Source organism: Sarcophilus harrisii, chromosome 5 (assembly GCF_902635505.1).
Source record: "Sarcophilus harrisii chromosome 5, mSarHar1.11, whole genome shotgun sequence".
Lineage (NCBI taxonomy): Eukaryota > Metazoa > Chordata > Mammalia > Dasyuromorphia > Dasyuridae > Sarcophilus > Sarcophilus harrisii.
Genome location: NC_045430.1, coordinates 175,858,644 through 175,876,706, shown reverse-complemented (window position 1 = coordinate 175,876,706; position 18,063 = coordinate 175,858,644). Strand labels below are relative to the sequence as shown.

At 39.5% G+C, this 18,063-nt stretch overlaps 1 protein-coding gene across 1 annotated transcript in view; it reads right to left on the bottom strand.

Moving 5' to 3' along the window:
* SND1 (staphylococcal nuclease and tudor domain containing 1) overlaps nucleotides 1-15,933 on the bottom strand; it is a 468,465-nt gene extending 452,532 nt beyond the window's left edge. Inside the window, exon 1 of the mRNA XM_031939005.1 lies at nucleotides 15,405-15,933. Within this exon, the coding sequence (XP_031794865.1) occupies nucleotides 15,405-15,482 (78 nt within the window). The 5' untranslated portion in view covers nucleotides 15,483-15,933. The remainder of the gene's footprint in view (nucleotides 1-15,404) is intronic.
* Nucleotides 15,934-18,063: the final 2,130 nt, after the last annotated feature.

The window sequence follows — 18,063 nt, the reverse complement described above, 5'->3', positions numbered from 1 at the left end:
ACTTGCTCAGGGTCAGACAGCTAGGAAGTGTTAAGTGTTTGAGACCAGCTTTGAACTCGGGTCCTCCGGACTTCAGGGCTGGTGCTCTATTCACGAGCCACTTAGCTGCCCCTCCAGTTTAATTTTTAAAGCCCATACAAAAGACGATCTTTCCCCAAGCCCTCTCTGGGTCTTTATGCCACTGTGGAAACAAGTAGTTCCTCCCCATGGAAATCTCACAACATCTCTACTATCCTTCTTTCACAGTACCAACTGGTTACCTGCTTTTGTCTTATGCCCTTAGGATGGTTACATCTCGGAGACTTTTACTGAAATTTTGTATCGAACAGTTTTCTCCTAGGCACTTAATACAAAATAACTAGAGAGCACTTGAGTGTTACATCCACAGCAGAATGTGGATGTTAACTTGTGCGAAGAGTAAGCACAAGGACCAAACAAAGCTTTATCCAGAAGGATATCAAAGAAATTCATTCTCCCTTAAAAGGGTGGACATATTTATTCACCAAAAATAAAATAAAATAAAGAGTACATCAACTATTTATACATCATCATATTCACCTAGAGTACTGAAGAGACAGGGGAAAGTTACTGTGTCAAAATGTATGCTCTATTGTTACAAATGGCCATCATGCACTGCCAATGAATTACCCAGTGATGAAAACAAGCATCAAAAGGAAATGCAAGAATTACCAACCAATAAGTTTCACTTCTACACTGGGCAACCTATTATAGTTTAATTAAAGACATGATCACCAAATAGCCACAGAATCAATGAAATGGAAGAAGACATTTTAAGGGATTATCTAACTCCAATGTCCTCATTGTAGAGCCAATTCTGCCCAGTAAAATCCTAACTATCATCTGACAAAGAAATGAAGATACACAGATGCAAACATCCAGGTGAACATAATTGAATCAGAACCTTCAAAATGCCTGACAAAATTCCACATCAAAGCCAATTCAAAAATCAAATAACCAAGAGGCTGTGGAGTGTTGGGCATCTGGAAGGGGAGGAAATCTGTAAGAATATTGCTTAAAAATAGGAAAGATAGGCACTAGACAAGATAGGAAAATTAGAGTAGTATTCTTGCAGAAATTGATGTAGATAGGGCATAGAATACAATGAGCTCTCCAAATTTGAGAGTGACACATCTTCTAAGTAGAGAAAAACCAAACAGACGGGGGATAGAATTCAAGGAAACCTTACGAGTCTGCAACAAATGGTCACAAACATGACAGATGTATTTTAATTAGAGCAAATGCAAAGGAATGTGCTTAAGGATAAATAATGTTATTACTGTTTATATACAATGATGTATTCTAAGTTATTAGTCATAAAGCAGGGAAAGGTCCGAAAGCTCCCAATGATTGTACTGAGGTTCTTAGGTAACAATGTGCTCTTTTGCTCTGAAAGGTCTATAAAAAAAGGTCACTGAGAAAACAAATTACTCTATCCTTTTCTATAAGCTTGATGAATCCACATCTGGAAGGAATACTGTATGCTGCAGTAGTTGTGAAATACCACAAGAAACACACATATTATTACAGAAGCTTCAGTTAAGTGCAAGAAAAGCGATCCAAGACTAGAGATAGGTTTCAAGACAACAAAGGAAATAGATTTCCTTATTTTGGGATCAGCAAAACTGAGAGGACATAACCAAAATCTATATACTCATGAATGACAGAAGAGGAACTTAGTCATTTCACCAAATGATAAAATAACTTTTTGAAGGATTATGGGAAGAACGGGAGTTGAGGAGTAGAAACTTGATGAAGTTTAGAATTAAAACATAGGACTAACATATGTCAGAATGTGGTTTAATTTCTTGGGAACCGAGTTTCCCACTCCATGAAATAACAGATTTGTACTAGATAAACTCTAAACTCCATTATTGACCTTAAGCTTAGGAGTCTGTACGAGTTATATAGGTAGGTAGCTAAAGTGTTCAGTATACAGATTTATAAGCTGGGAGTTATGAAGACTTTATCTTTCTAAATTCAAATCCAGTTGGAACAGAAGATTTTGCAAGGGTCAATGTTGAAAAATTTCCATGCATATGTTTTGTAAATAAAAAGCTATAATAAAAAATAAATTCAAATCCAGCCCCAGACACTTACTAGCTGAGTGACCTTGGATAAGTCACTGTCTGCCTTAGTTTCCTCATCTATAAAATGAGCTGGAGAGGGAAATGGAAAACTATTCTAGTATCTTTGCCAAGGAAACACCAAATGGAGACATGAAGAATCAGACATAAGTAGAACAAGTGAACAACAATATTATATATGTATATATGCATGTAGTAAATACCACAAAAGATCCAGGATCTCTAAACTCCAAAGCACTCCCTCCACAGAGCAGATAACAAATGTATATGAAATATATGGACTGGAGTAGTCATTTAATAAACATTTATTAAAAATTCATTATTTCCTGGCATGTGCACTCAAAATAAGTAAGTGAGGCTTGAGCTATAACTTTAAAAATAGATTATATCCCATTAAAGATGGGAAGGGAAGCAGAGGATTCTAGGTAGAGGGAACAAAGATGCAGAGATAGAAAGGTTCATGTGAAATGCTGAGAACAGTGAGGGAAGCGGATGCTTCATACTGTGATATAGTGGTATATGGGTCAAAAGGAAAGGATCTGACCAAGCACAAGCAATTCAATGCTAAGCAGAGACAAATGTGAGCCATTATAATAGGCTCTTGAGTAGAAGAATGATGTAATGAAAATCATTTAAAATAAGATGTTCTTTAATTAAGCATTAAGCTAAAGATAGAACTAATATAGCAAGAGATTCATTCCACAGGCAAACGGTTGTCCCTCATACCATCAAATTTTCACAGTAAAAGCAACAACGAAGACGAAAATTCCTGGTATAGTCTGGCTCCTCCAACCCCTTGACCAAAAGCCAAACCAAGTTTTGCTTTTTAAAGTTTATGTAACCCAAATTAAAAACAAGCTTACCCATTAAATCTCCTAATTTTACAAATAAAAAACTAGGAACAATTGAGTATTGAAATCAATGGAAGATAGTAGTATAGCCCTTACAATAATGACTTACCCAAGATTCCTTAATCTCTCTGAGCTTCAACTATCATTCATCAATTAGTGACAAAATCAAAACAAGAAACAAGTTCCCTGAGACTGTTCCATTATACTCTCCACAAAATAACTACAGATTCTCTGAACTTCTCCTTCCTCCCTCACCTTGCTCAATTTAGACCTAGAGCCCCAAATTTGTCCTATAACATATCAGTACAGGTGTGTAATGGAAGTGATGAATAAATTCTAAAGAACTGTGCCATCATACACTCTCATTATATTCCAAAATATCTCAAACAACCACCACTCCTATTCTACTACTCCCTGGAGCAAAGAAAAAGAACTAGGATTACCCAAGAAAATATCTAGGAGCTAGTCCAGGGTATAGTTCAAATTATGATTCCATTCTACTCCACAGCATGAATATTAAATTGGTCTTTTTCAAAAATACCAGCCAACAGAAATAGGAAACCACCGAATTAGGAAATCAAAAAAATATTTCACCACAAGACAGGAAGCTAATGGAAAGATATCATGTTCCCAGGATTTAGGAATTACAAAGTCCTTTTTAAACACTGGCCCTAAAGCATTATATGGGCATCTCTATCATGCAGTCCCTATCAATGATAAATATTAAGAGATTTGCTGACTTAAAACTTGGCAAAAATCCCTAAATGTTTACCAAGATTCCTTACATTCTATCTGTAAGCAAAGTATTACAAACAAAATACTCCCATAGGGGCACTTCCCATATCACAAATTTACTTTGAACAGTAAAACAGAAAAGTAGAAGATGTTACTTTAATCACTAGGCAACAAAAGCATTGCAACAGGGAAAATGTACCAAATCACGGTTATACAACATAGACTGGCCACCTCGAACAATGTCACCTGAAAATGATGTAGAGTTTAATGTTCGTTAAGTTTTTACTCCTATAAAGCTGCTTAAATTGGAATTTTTTAATAGCATCTGACAATTCTGTTCTTTTTTCCTAAAAATGAAAACTAAGTGAGAAAAATATTGCTACAATTTATCATATTAAGTCTTAATGAGAATAAGTGAAATCCTACAAAAACTCCATCTGCACCAAATGTTCACAACCTGCAATTTTACACCATTTTCTGCTGAAAAACATATGTTTGACTCTCAAGAGAGGAAGAAGCAAAAGAAACTGAGGGTGGCTTCTCCCAACAGTAAACCAAAAGGGCCATACAACACAACCTTGACAAAAAACAGGAACAGAACTGAGACAGGTCAAAACAATTTATCAAGCAAATGTAGAATGCTTACTTTCTCAAGAATTTAAAAAGATTTAACTATAATATCCTAAAGCTGGAAATATTCACAAAGATACAAACTTTGTATCACTCTTACTTAGTATTTTTCCTCTGCCTTCCTGCGACGAGAGATACCCCTTTGTCATCTTTAAAAGGTACATATCTATACTACTCTGAAAAAAAGCTACTCTTCTTAAACAATATTTTGGTGATTCTATCTAAAATGAATTATTCCTTATAGAATTTCCCTTTCTATACCTAAAATTCCATCCTGAAATGATCATGCACATTTCTCTAACTTTTATCACCCAATAAATGAATAGACTGACCATCTGCCCCTCAATTGCAATAGTGACCACTGAGCCACTGAGCAATGAGACTACAATACCAACTGAAGCGCTTCACCTTAAGTCATTCTGAATATTTATTTTCTGTTGCATCACCTCCTTAGGGAAAGCATTTGAACAAGCAGACCTGACTAAAAAAGTCAGGGAACTCAAATCCTGTCCTTAACTTTGAAGACACACAAATATGACTTGAGGGAAAGTCACTTCCCTTTTCAGTTTCTATATTGCCAACATTTGTTAAACAGGTTTTAAACTGACAATTATGAGAGTGTGTGTGTGTGTGTGTAAAATACCTCATCCTATCTTTATGTCACATTTCACTAAATCAGAATATAGTAACCCAAGAAAAGACACTACTACACTGACCTCAAATGCTATCTCTTCCATCAAGCTTTTGCTAATCTTGCTAGTAAGGAGTCTCTCCTCTGAATTCTCACAGAACTTTTTACTTCTTTGGCTATACTTTTTCCATTCTCATGTTACTTGTGTGCATTTATCTCTTCTACTAGAGAACTCTCTGAAGGAGCTATCTTGATCATTTATTCACAATGCTTTCCCTACAGCAAATGTTTGATAAATATTTGCTAAAAAGAGAAAGGAAAGTTTTCTAAAGTCATACTAATAAAAATCTTAAGAGAATTATTTATTTAACTAAAAAAAAAAAAATCATCCAACAAACATCTAACTGCCTGCTGTGTACAATGCCCATGATAAGCATGGGAAAAGATTTGAGAAATAAGCTCTCAACAAATTTGCATTTTAGGGCAGCTAGATGGCACAGTAGATAAAGTACCAGCCCTGAAGTCAGGAGGACCCGAGTTCAAATCTGATTTCAGACTTCCTAGCTTACTTAGCTTACTTCCTAACTGTGTGACCCTGAGCAAGTCACTTAACTCCAATTGCCTCAGGGGGAAAAAACCCTGCATTCTAATAAGAGTAGTGAAACCCACCACAAGTAACAAAAGTGCATAAGAGAAATTCAAAAGAGTACTACAAAAGAGTAAATGAGAAGATAGGGTGAAGAATTTGTATTTTACTCTATGAGCAATAAGGAAGCACAGAAAGTTTTTGAAGAGGATAGTGACATGATCAGACTCCAAAAGACTGTTTTGGCAACTGTGTAGAGATCGAATGGGATAAAGAGTAAAAAAGCAAAGGTGAAACTAGAAAGCTAGCATAATGGTCTTGGGGAAGAAAGAGAACCGAGGGCTTCAAATTATAGAAATGGCCACATGAGCAAAGAGGAAAGGATGGATGTGAGAGATTTTGTGAAGGTAAAAACCCAAAATCTGGCAGTCAATTGAAAGGATCGGAATAGGGGAAAGAAAAAGTCAAGAATGATTCCAATATTGCCAGACTAGAGGAAATGAAGGATACCCTCACCAGAAACAGTTATTAAAGTGAAAGGGTTCATTTTGAGTGGCTTCTATTTTAAACATTCTAAGGTTGAGTTATTGAAGGGAAATGTACAAAAAGTGATTTTGTTATGAGTGATTGGAGTTCAAAAGAGAACTAGAAATAGGGATTTGGGATTGAAATGTTATCACGATTATTTTTTTTGTCTCCCCAACTCAGCATCTTGAACATAGTAGGTTTTTAATAATTTGCTGAATTCCTCCAATACAGACACTTTCCAACTTCTGAAAAATAGGAAGTACTCAACTACAGGAAATTAATAGTTAGCACTTTAACACTATGAACTGAGAATAACCTCGTCTAAAGCAACTCAACAGGAAATTTAAATTTTGTTTGGCAAATGCCGACAATAATTGACAAATCCCAGGGAAGAGACCCTAATGTGAACAAAAGCACTCCTGCCTCTTTTCGTTTTCTTTTAGAGGGAGCAACAGGGAGGAGCACACACAAGGCAATTGGGGGTAAGTTACTTACCCAGTCACACAACTTGTAAGTGTCTGAGGCTGGATTTGAACTCAGGTCCTCCCTACTTCAGGACTGGTACTCTATTCCCTGTGCCTTCGAGATGCCCTTCCTTTTTTCTAAACATAAGTAGAAGCAATGACAGGACTTGTGGAAGAAAAGAGAATTCTGTAGCTATTTTTTATTTTAACACTCCACACAAAAAGCAAAATCAAAAAAGTTGCTATCGCTCATCCTTCCAATAAAGTGAAGAACTAAGGCAGATATATTTTAGTGTGACAAACCATAGGAAAACATGGATGACAAAATTTATACTTTATTTCAGTGACAAAGAATAATCAAAGCCTACAGAAATAGAGAAAATATATACCTGCTTATAGCTTTTGAACTCTTTAATTACCTGGTCCAACAGTAGCTGACCGTTTTCTTGTATCAAGGAAAGCCTATGTTATTCCTCAGAAGAACCCAAAAGTTCAAAAACCGTCAGTTTGTCCATCAGTTCTAATCAGTTCAGTGAGGAGCAACTCCAACATGTTTGTCAAATCATTGTCTAATTCTTCCTTGACACTCTCAACAGTACTTGTGCTTCCTTCACCCTCATTTTGAGTAACATGATAGTGCCTTTTGCTTTTGCTCTCATCCAACAGTTCGTAAAATCCAGAAATTTTTACCTCTTGGTTCTCAAGTCTACTTGAGTTAAAAAAAAAAAAAAAAAAAAAAAAAAAAAATCAGTCTACATCTAGGTAATAGACTACATAGAAAGCAAAAGTTTCTAGTCAGAAACCAGTGACAACCTGTACCCCACCACAACTTTATTACCCCTGTGTGGCCAAATAGAATTATAAAGTATTATTCCCAGATCCTCCACCTATTGAAGCAAACTACATCTACAAAGCACATTAAGGCAGCCTTGGTCCATGAAGACCAGACAGTTCTCAGAATAAGTACAGCTCTATTTAACCAACTTGTTACCAAGAGAAAAGGACCACATGTTTGCCTAATCATTAAAGTACTTTCACCTCTCCCAACTTTGGAGATAAGAATTCACTATTTGACAAAAACTGCTGGGAAAATTGGAAATTAGCATGGCAGAAACTAGGTATGGCTTCACACTTAATACTGTACACCAAGGTAAGATCAAAATGGGTCCATGATTTAGGCATAAAGAACGAGATTATAAATAAATTATAGGAACATAGGATAGTTTACCTCTAAGACTTGTGAAGGAGGAAGGAATTTGTGGCCAAAGAACTAGAGATCATTATTGATCACAAAGTAGAAAAATTTGATTATATCAAATTCAAAAGCTTTTGTACAAACAAAACTAATGCAAACAAGATTAGAAGGGAAGCAATAAACTGGAAAAACAGTTTTACAGTTAAAGGTTCTGTTAAAAGTCCTCATTTCCAAAATATAGAGAATTGACTAATTTATAAGAAATCAATCCACTCTCCAATGATAAATGGTCAAAGAATATGAACAGACAATTTTCAAATGAAATTGAAACTATTTCTACTCATATGAGAGGCTGTTCCAAATCAGAAACTACTGATCAGAGAAACACAAATTAAGACAACTCTGAGATATCACTACACACCTGTCAGATTGGCCAAGATGACAGGAAAAGATAATAATAATAAATGGTGGAGGGGACACAGGAAAACTGGGACACATGCATTATTGGTGGAGTTGTGAACGGATCCAACCATTCTGGAGAACAATTTGGAACTATGTTCAAAGTTATCAAACTGTGCATATTCTTTGATCCAGCGGTGTTACTACTGGGCTTATATCCCAAAAAGATACTAAAGAAGGGAAAGGCACCTGTATGTGCTAAAATGTTTGTGGCAGCCTTTTTTGTAGTGGCTAAAAACTGGAAATTGAGAGGATGCCCATCAACTGGAGAATAGTTGGGTAAATTGTGGTATATGAATGTTATGGAATATTATTGTTCTGTAAGAAATGACCAGCAGGATGAATACAGAGAGGCTTGGAGAGACTTACATGAACTGATGCCACATGAAATGAGCAGACCCAGGAGACCATTATACACTTCAACAACAATACTATATGGGGATAAATTCTGATGCAAGTGGATATTTTCAATAATGAAAAGATCCAATTCAGTTCTAATTGATCAATGATGGACAAAACCAGATACACTCAGAGAAAGAACATTGGGAAATGAATGTGGACTGCTTGCATTTTTGTTTTTCTTCTCAGGTTATTTTTACCTTTCTGAATCTGATTTTTCTTGTGTAACAAGAGAATTGTACAGATGTGTACACATATATTGTATTTAAGATATACTTTAACATGCTTAACATGTTAAAAAAAAAGAGTACTTGCACCTCCCTCCACAAACTTCTCTACCTTTCTGCAACAATAACAAAGCAATCTGTTCAGTATCTCTAGAAGAAAATTACACTCAAGTTAAATACAAGCATGCTTAGCACAAGAGTAGAAATAATCTCAACTGACCAGTGTATTAAGCCAACCTAGGAAACAGCTCTCTACTCTGGCATAAACTTATATCCTACAATTTCCCCCAATTCTCAAGCAATCTTCTTAGACAACCACAAAAATGCAAGATTCAAAGAAAATACAGTCTACCTGAACAATGAATTTTTAATTCAAAAAACAAAAATAAAGGCCATATTTCTACGTACATGAAGGCTACATTTCTACTCATATAAAGACACTGATAACATTGGTAGGTCATGGACACACCAAGTTACTATCCTCTCCCCAACTCAACTGTTACCAATTTCACTGAACTACAATCTTGAATGGCTTCAAATTCTGTAAAAGAAAATACAGCCTAGCCTCTGACAGCTGCACACTCACATTCCATAGTCAATCAGATGTCTTCCTTCTCTCTTCTGATACTGCCACAAACCAGATGCAGTAGGCCCACCTACTGGTGATATACAATAGCCTAATGGTTGGTCTTACCTCCAACCTATCTCTGCTGCAGTCTACTCAGCTGTCAAACTGCTCTTCCTAAAGTCCAGAGATGATTATTTTATCCCTTATTCAATACTCTAGTAGTTCCCTACCACCTCTAGATGATAAATTAAGTATAAAACCCTTATACTCTGGCCCCTGCCTCTTTCCAATTTCCTTACACCCTACTTTCCCCTCTAAGTATTCTGCTACCCAGTAGCAATGATGGCCTCCTTACTGTTCCTCAAATATGACACTCCATCTCCTTACTGAATGCTTTCATTCTTGTGCAAAGGCTTTGAATCCACCCTAGCTGAGTGACCCTGGGCAAGTCAATTACTATCTGCCTTACTTTCCTCAATTGTAAAATGAGATAATACTTACTTCACCAAGTTGTTGTGAGGATGAACATTTGACATAGTGCCTGGTACAGAATAGATGCTACATATGCCATTTCCCCTTCACCTACCATTTCCCTTAAGTCTCAGCTAAATTCTCATTTCCCTTAAGTCTCAGCTAAATTCTCAGATTCTGTAAGAAGTACCTTCTTTAACTTTTGTGCTTTCCATTCTGAGACTATCCCCAATTTGTCTTATGTATATCTTGTTTGCATACGGTTATTTGTATATTTTCTCTCCTATTAGATGTGAGCCTTTCTATCTCCAAAGCTTATTATCATCTCTGGCACATAGTAGCACCTTCTCTTCTTTTCTTTTTTTTCCTGAGGCAATTGGAGTTAAGTGACTTGCCCAGGGTCACACAGCTAGGAAGTTATTAAGTGTCTGAGACCACATTTGAACTCAGATCCTTCTGACTTCAGGGCTGGTGCTCTATCCACTGCACCACCTAGCTGCCCACATAGTATCTTAATGCCAGTTGTCTAATTCAAAGTTTCTTAAATTGTGGGTCATGAACCCATCTGGATCATATAACTAAACACTAAGTATGCAAAAATATTTGTCACCAGTAAATGGTGACCTGTTTTTTTTTACAGATACCTATTTTTTATGCCTGGATAGCTATCCAGCTATCCAGGCATAGATATGCCAATTTAACAAAAATGGATCTCAAGTGGAAAAGGCCTTTAAGAAGGCCTGGTCCAACTCCCTGACAGAACAGAAGAGAGAAGAGAAGGCTGTCACAAAGGAAAAGTGTGCTGTTTCACCAAACCACTTCCTGATAATCTCTATAGTCAATTTCCAAATTGAAGCATCTAATAACCAAAGAGTTTTTTGGAAAGCACTGGGAAAGATAAAGATGAACTAAAATAGGTTCTGTCATTCCAGAATTCATAATCTAATATGGAAATACAGTACATGTACACAATTATAATATTTTTTCAATGGTGAATAGAAAAAGCTATCTAATTACAGTAGAGAATTACTGAGGTCATTTGGAATCGTAGACCACATTTAACAAATAAGGAAATCAAATTCCAGAGAAAACATTAGAAGTAGAAAGTACTTAAGACTCTTCATTATCCGATATGGAGGTGACAGGATTTGCCCCAAATCTCACAACTAATTACCTGCAGATTTCTTTAATTTCCTGTCTAGTGTTTCCACTATGCACTTAACAAAACAATTATTAAGCACCCACTTGCACCACAGAAGCAACATGGCACAGTGGACAGAGTAGCAAACTCTGGACCCCTTCAAATTCTCTCTAGTTGTGTGAACTCAGGCAAATTTCTTAACCTAAGGTCGTTTCCTCACCTGTAAAATAGGAATGGTAATAATAGCACCTACGATATAGGCTTGCTATGAGGATAAAATGAACCGATATATATGAAGGGAGCTGCATACTTTCAAAAGCTATATAAATTTGATGGTAATTCTGCTAGACATAAGTACTTAGGCAATCTTTTTTTTTTTTTCCCCCTTTAAATTTTATTTGTTTTCTTGGGCAATTGGGGTTAAATGACTGGCCAGATTTGAACTCAGGTTCTCCCGAGTTCAGGGCTGGTGTTCTATCTGCTGTACCATCTAGCTATCCCTACTTAGGCACTCTTTTGGGGTAATTCTTTCCTAGGTTAAGCAAAACCTTCTAGTAGATAAAATAAAAATGGATATTGGAGATTCTCATCTCACCTTTTTTTTTTTTTTTTTTTTTTTTGGGGGGGGGGGGGGAGGAGGTTTAACTAATTTTCTACCAGATATTAAGGGACAGGTCCGAGAAGGCAGTGGAAAAAAAAAAAAAAAAAAAAAGAGAACAGCATGAAGTTAAGATCTAGTTTCTCTTTTATATCTACACAAGACTATATTTATTGTAAAAACAGTGAATCTGATTCAGAGAATCAGGGTTCAATTGTTGCTCATTATCCCCTGTATGACCTTGGGCAAATTATATTTCTAATATCCTCTTGTTCCTCCTGTCCAAAATGAGAGGGCTGATTTAAAAGGCCTGCGTGGGCACTTTTGATACCAAATTTACCTTGTTCAGTTGTGTCCAATCTTTTATGATCCCATTTAGGTTTTTGCAAAAGCACTGGAGCAATTTGGCATTTCCTTCACTAGTTCATTTTACAGATGAGAAAACAGGCAGAGTTAAATTACTTTTCCAGAGCCATACAGCTAGTAACTGTCTCGAGGTCCTAGGTCATATTTGAATTCCAGCCTTCCTGACTTCAGATCCATCACTCTATAACTGCACTACCTACCATCCTCTTCTAATTATAATCTCCGTTTTACCACTAAAAATCTGTGTAACTCTGAACAAATCATTTAAATTTCTTTGGGCTTCAGCTTGCTACGTGTAAAATGAAAGGGCAGACTTAGATGTTCTCTAAATGACCTTTCAATGATAAATCCTATCATTTTAAATCAAGAAAAAAGAAACTTTTCATTTGGAAAGGGGATGGGGGCAGTAGATAAGGAAGATCTGTGATTTTAGTAGTGAAGGAAACTCCAGGTGAAGAAATAATACTAATGCAGATCATCAAACGTACCTGAACCTCAAGAGTTACTAGGGAACTCGGAGTCAAATGACTTGCCTGGATTTACAAAGTGTACACAAAGCAGATACTTAACCTAAATCTTCCTGACCCAGAGGCCTCCTCTCCAACTTCTACATCCCAATGTCTCTCACTTCTTCCTCATTCTATAAGAACAAAAGCAACAGGGCTTTTACTAGATACTTTATTGAAATCTAGTATATAAAAAACATAATAAAATTTCACGAGTGATTATAATTAAGAGAATTTCTTGGATCACAACTGAAAAAACAAAAAATGTTCTTTAAGGGAAGACACTTTTTTTCCCTCACCTTTTTCATTCAGTCCCTGGAACTGTAGTGGGGTAGGGGTAAGGGGAAAGAATGGGGACTTAACTTTTTTGCCATTGGGTTCACTAGATGTGAGAACTCCTCCCACTGACATTGACAGAAATCTATTCTGTAATTCTTGGTTTTAGAGTTGTCTAGTTCACTGAGAGATTAACTAAGTTATTTGTCCTCCGAGAAGGAAATTTAACCCAGCTAATCAAGATCAGCTCTTGGTCTACTATACCATAACTTATACATATAAACACTCACTTGCTCAGTCAAAATATAAAAGTAGAAAATACAAGTAACCAAGATTAAGACATCTGGAAATGACAAAAAAAAAAAAAAAAAAAAAAAAAAAAAAAAAAAAAAAAAAAAAAGGTCAGGTCCTAAAACTGTAGATTATTAAGAATGCACCAGAGTTTTGGAAAAACTTGTCCAAGAATCTTGTCCAAAATTTTTAAAAAATCCTTAAGGTGAAAGCTTGAAAATAAAAGTTAAAAGGATGAAAAGGTAGGATTGAGACTCCACTGATCAAAGTAAAGTTGGGGAAGAAGTCCAAAAGCATCATAGATTGTTTTGAATAAAGTAAGATGAGAAGTCCAAAGAAAAATAGAGAAAGCAAGAAAATTTATCAGTTTTTATCAATGACAAAATGTGGGGATTCTACAGCCTTTAAAAAAAAAAAAAGGCTGGAAGAGTCAAACTGAAAAAGTACCATTTTGTTCCTACATGGATCTATTACTTCTACACCCCAATGTTTATTTACACATTTCAGAATTGATTTCATTCAAACCAGAGCTCTGATGTAACCACCTATTTTACATAGGCTTCTCAATCCCTCTAATCAACTTCTCCAATCCCTATAGGCTTCTCAATCCCTCTAATCAACTTCTCCAATTCCCATCCAGTTGAAGACATTTTCTTTTTTTACAAATTTTTCTAAGAGCATTCTGCACAGTATATCTCCTTTGCCCCAAATACTGCCTTTACTTTACTATATGATACTTCCACCTATAAGTCACATCTGCTGTCCCTGCCTCTAGCCCAGGAAACTTAAGGGCAGATGCATTTTGTTTATGTGCAAGATCTATATTATTTTTTTTATTGTTTTGTCTTCAGCACTCAGAAGATGTTTGCTGTGGAGTAGAATGGCTTCACAGGCAAGCACAGTTGTAAAGACTTGGATAACAGACTCCTGAAAAAAGCAAACCAAGACTAAGTTAATGTCAAAAACAATGGAGGATAAAGAGACGAGATAAAAAAGGTTTTTTATCTCTTTAATCAACAAATCCCAGTGTGAGGACTGAGACTAATAGAAGTATGATCCCAGATCACTAAGAACCCATGCATGTTACCCCTCCACACATGTGCATATGGGAAGGGGCATCCATTTTGCAGTAGCAGATTTAGCTTCCTGGAAGGAAGGTTTTCCTGTCTCAAATCCAACTAATTCAGTACATTTATTATACACCTACTATTTGCAAGCCATTCTACTACATTTGAGAGAGATTCTCACCCACCCATCCCCCCAAAAGTCCCTGCCTTCAAGAAGCTTATATTCAAATGGGAAGATACAAAACATACAAATAAGTACAGTAAAAGGAAAACTGAGGAAGCAGGAATCAGGAAATGCTTCAAGGAGGCCACACTAGAAATGAGCCAAGAAGATAATAAACAGAGGAAAAAGGAGCTTGGCAAAGACAAGTAAGTTTTGAAAAGCCTGAAGAATTTAGTTTAGTAGGAATATAAAGTTCGTGATAAAGAATAATATGAAGCAAGGCTTAAAAGCTAGGTTGGAGACTGTGGAGGATCTTAAATGATCAACTACAGGGGGTTCTATTTCATTCTGAAAGTAATGAGGGGCCACTGGAAACTTTTGAGCAAGAGACTCACTCCTTCAGCCATTTCCCCGGGGAAGATTATTTCAGCACTTTGTATTGGACAGATTGGAGAAAGAGGAGACAATCAGGAAAAGGAGGCTATTAACCTAAAACAGACACGGTGCATGAGCATGCAAGGGAGGAGACAGGGAAGTGTCTGGATCCACATGTCATTCCCAGTAGGTTGCCCAAGAAAACGAGCACTCCTGTCCCAATCCTCGAGCGCAGAAAAACGGGGGCCTGGGATAAGGCGTCCCGTCCCCGCGTCCGGATCCCACGGCAGTGTACAGTAAGTGCCCCGGGCCTCAGCTAACAGGCGCGCTGGAGGAGTGCTGGTCCGAAACTCTGAGTTTGGGAAGAGGTCTCCACTGCGCGCTCCTTTCGGAGCTGGGAAGGAGATGCCTTGGATTACAGTTAGGGATTCCCGTTTTCAGTTCGGGGGGCCCTGGGGGAGGGTACGGGAGAAGGAAGGAGGGAAAACTCTCCCAGAGTTCCATCTGAACATATGGGACAGAAAAGTGTCCGTGTTCGGCAGAAGCGTGGGGAAAGGAAGGGAAGATGCTCCTGCTGCGGGCTCCGGGGTGGGAAGGGGGAAGGAGAAGCCCCTCTCCCGCACTAATGAGCTCAAGCAGGGGGTGAGGGTCGAGGGGCAGCGCCTGGGGGGGCAGGAGGCTCCGGGTTGTGGAGGGCTCGAGGCGGGTCCGGGGCCCAGACCCGGCTGTCGGGAGGGTGGCGGGCTGGGGGGGCCCGGCCCCCGGTTCTCACCATCTTGACGATGCCCCGCTGCAGGGTGGGGAGCGCGGGTCCCCCAGAGGAGCCGCCGCTCTGCGCGGATGAGGCCATGGATCGAGGAGAAGAGTTTTCCGGAAGATCGGCTGCGGTGTAGAGGAGCGGCCGGCGCGGCGACGAGGCTGTCGGGCGAGAGGCTGGGACGGACAGGCGGACGGAATCGGTCCACAGCACCACCAGCACCCGGACTGGAAGCAAAGGGGAGACGCTACAGCGGCCGCCGCCACACGTTCTACTCGCCGCGCAAGCGCGCCAGAGACCTGCCGCCCACCGCCCAATCAGAACGTCCGGTCCGCCGGAACCCAAGCCAATCGACACTCTGTCGGCGGAGCCCCGCCCCCGGGCCTCGTAGCGGGATGTGGGCGCCCGGAGGCACTGACAGAGCTGATTCGTCGTGACGTCACGAACCGAAAGGTGGGACTTCCGGGGGCCGCGGGAGGCCGCGGTGTCTGGAGGGGCCCGGAGGCGTGGTGGGGAAGGGAAGGACACGTCAGCATCTGGCCGGCGGGGCGCAGGGGGCCATGGGAGCGGGGAAGGCGAGGAGGACAGCTCCTCCTTCTGCACACGCCTTACCAGACCCCCCGCCCCCGCTTCTCGAGCCGGGCTGAGGTGAAAAGGGAGCGCTCCTGCTCTGACAAATAAACAAAAACTTCTGTCAATAAAAAGTTACTATAACTAAAAGTAAATAAACAATAACTAAATGTAAAAGCTCAACTTTTCCGGGAACTTGCGTGCGCGCTGACTTGGCGTCACCGGCGGCAGCCCACGTGCAGAATAGTTCCCAAACCAAAGAGGCGCTCAATGACGTAAAGACCAACTCGGGAAGAGCGCGTTCTGCCCGAGTCCCAGGCTTCCCACGGCGCAGCGCAGAACTTCCGAGGCGAGGGGGGAAGGGAGGAGCGGGGAGGGAAGGAGCGGGGAGGGAGGGGGCGGTCCCGGCCCTCCAAGGGAAACTCCAGAAGTAAATGGGGGCCCCGCGAGGCCGATGAGGTACCCCCGAGAAAAGTCCTGGGGACGCCTTCCCAGAAAGCCCTTCCGGGCCGCATTCCCCGCCGCCGGGGAAGAGCCCTCTGCCGCCGTCGCTGTCAGGAAAGCATCCCCACAAGCCCTCGGGCTAGCAAGAACATTACACTTTATGCCACAATTAAAAAAAGGTTCATCCTGCCTGAACCTGGACCGGGTAGAAATTTCCCTGCGCGTGCCGTAAGCACTGACACAGCATGGCCAGCCCTGGGTCCTTTGGTCCTTAGTCTTTGTCCCCTACCACGCCCGATCGTTCTCTTTCCCCGCTCCTCTAGCTCCATCGCTCAATGTCTGCTCGCTCTCCCAACTTGGCCCAGGCTGCTTCCTTCCCTTCAAGAACTTCAGTGCGCGCTTCCTTATCCAGTTCCCTGTGTAGCTTGTCAGTCTGTAGCCTGATACCCGTCAGCTCCTTCTCTTCGGGGCACTCGCTGTGTGAACAAAGCAGCCTACCACAGAGGGCTTTCTCCAGATTCTCAAGAAATTCAAGATTTTACTGTGACATATTTAACATGCATAGGACTGCGTGCCATCTGGGGGAGGGGGAGGAGGGAGAGAGGGGAAAAATCGGAACAGAAGTGAGTGCAAGGGATAAGGTTGTAAAAAGTTACCCTGGCATGGGTTCTGTCAATAAAAGTTATTTAAAAAAAAAAAGAAAGAAAGAAAGAAATTCAAGATTTCCTTCCTTTGTGACAGTTCCCATTTGCTGCTCTTCTACTATGCCTGCTATTACGTGGAAGAAGGTCCCTCTTGCAATAAATATGCCTTTAACTTCTTGTCTTAACTTGTTGGAGACGTCTCAAAGGACCTGCAAAATAGATGTCATTTTCCCAAAAATCTATTCGTGTTTCAGACTTCCTTACAACATGGAGGGCCCACTCTCCTTTCTGTCACCCAGATTCACAACTTTGGAGGAATTATCTCTGACTTACTCCACATATCCAATCTAATGACAAATTTAGTCATTTCCTCCTTTAATAGCATCAATGTTCCCTTCTCTCTACTCCTTTAGTCACTGCCCCTAATTAAAGTCTTTATCATATTTTACCTGGATTATTGAAATGGTCTTCTGTTTAGTCTCTCTATTTTAAGTCATTGTCCATTGGGAAAGAGACCCACATGTGCAAAAAATTTTGTGGCAGCTCTTTTTGTAGTGGCAAGAAACTGGAAACTGAATGGATGCCCATCAGTTGGAGAATGGCTGAATAAGTTATGGTACATGAATATTGTTCTGTAAGAACCGACCAGCAGGATGATTTCACAGAGGCCTGGAGAGACTTGCATGAACTGATGCTAAGTGAAATGAGCAGGACCAGGAGATCATTATAATGGCAACAAGATTATAAAATGATTGATTCTAATGGACATGGCTCTCTTCAACAATGAGATAATTTAGACTAGTTCCAATGATCTTGTCATGAAGAGAGTCATCTACACCCAGAGAGAGGAGTGCAGGAACTGAGAGTGATTCACAACATAGCATTTTCACTCCTTTTGTTGTTGTTTGTTTGCATTTTATGTTCTTTCTCATTTTTTTCCTGTTTGATCTGATTTTTCTTGTGCAACAAGATAATTGTATAAATATGTTTACACAAATTGGGTTTAGCATATATTT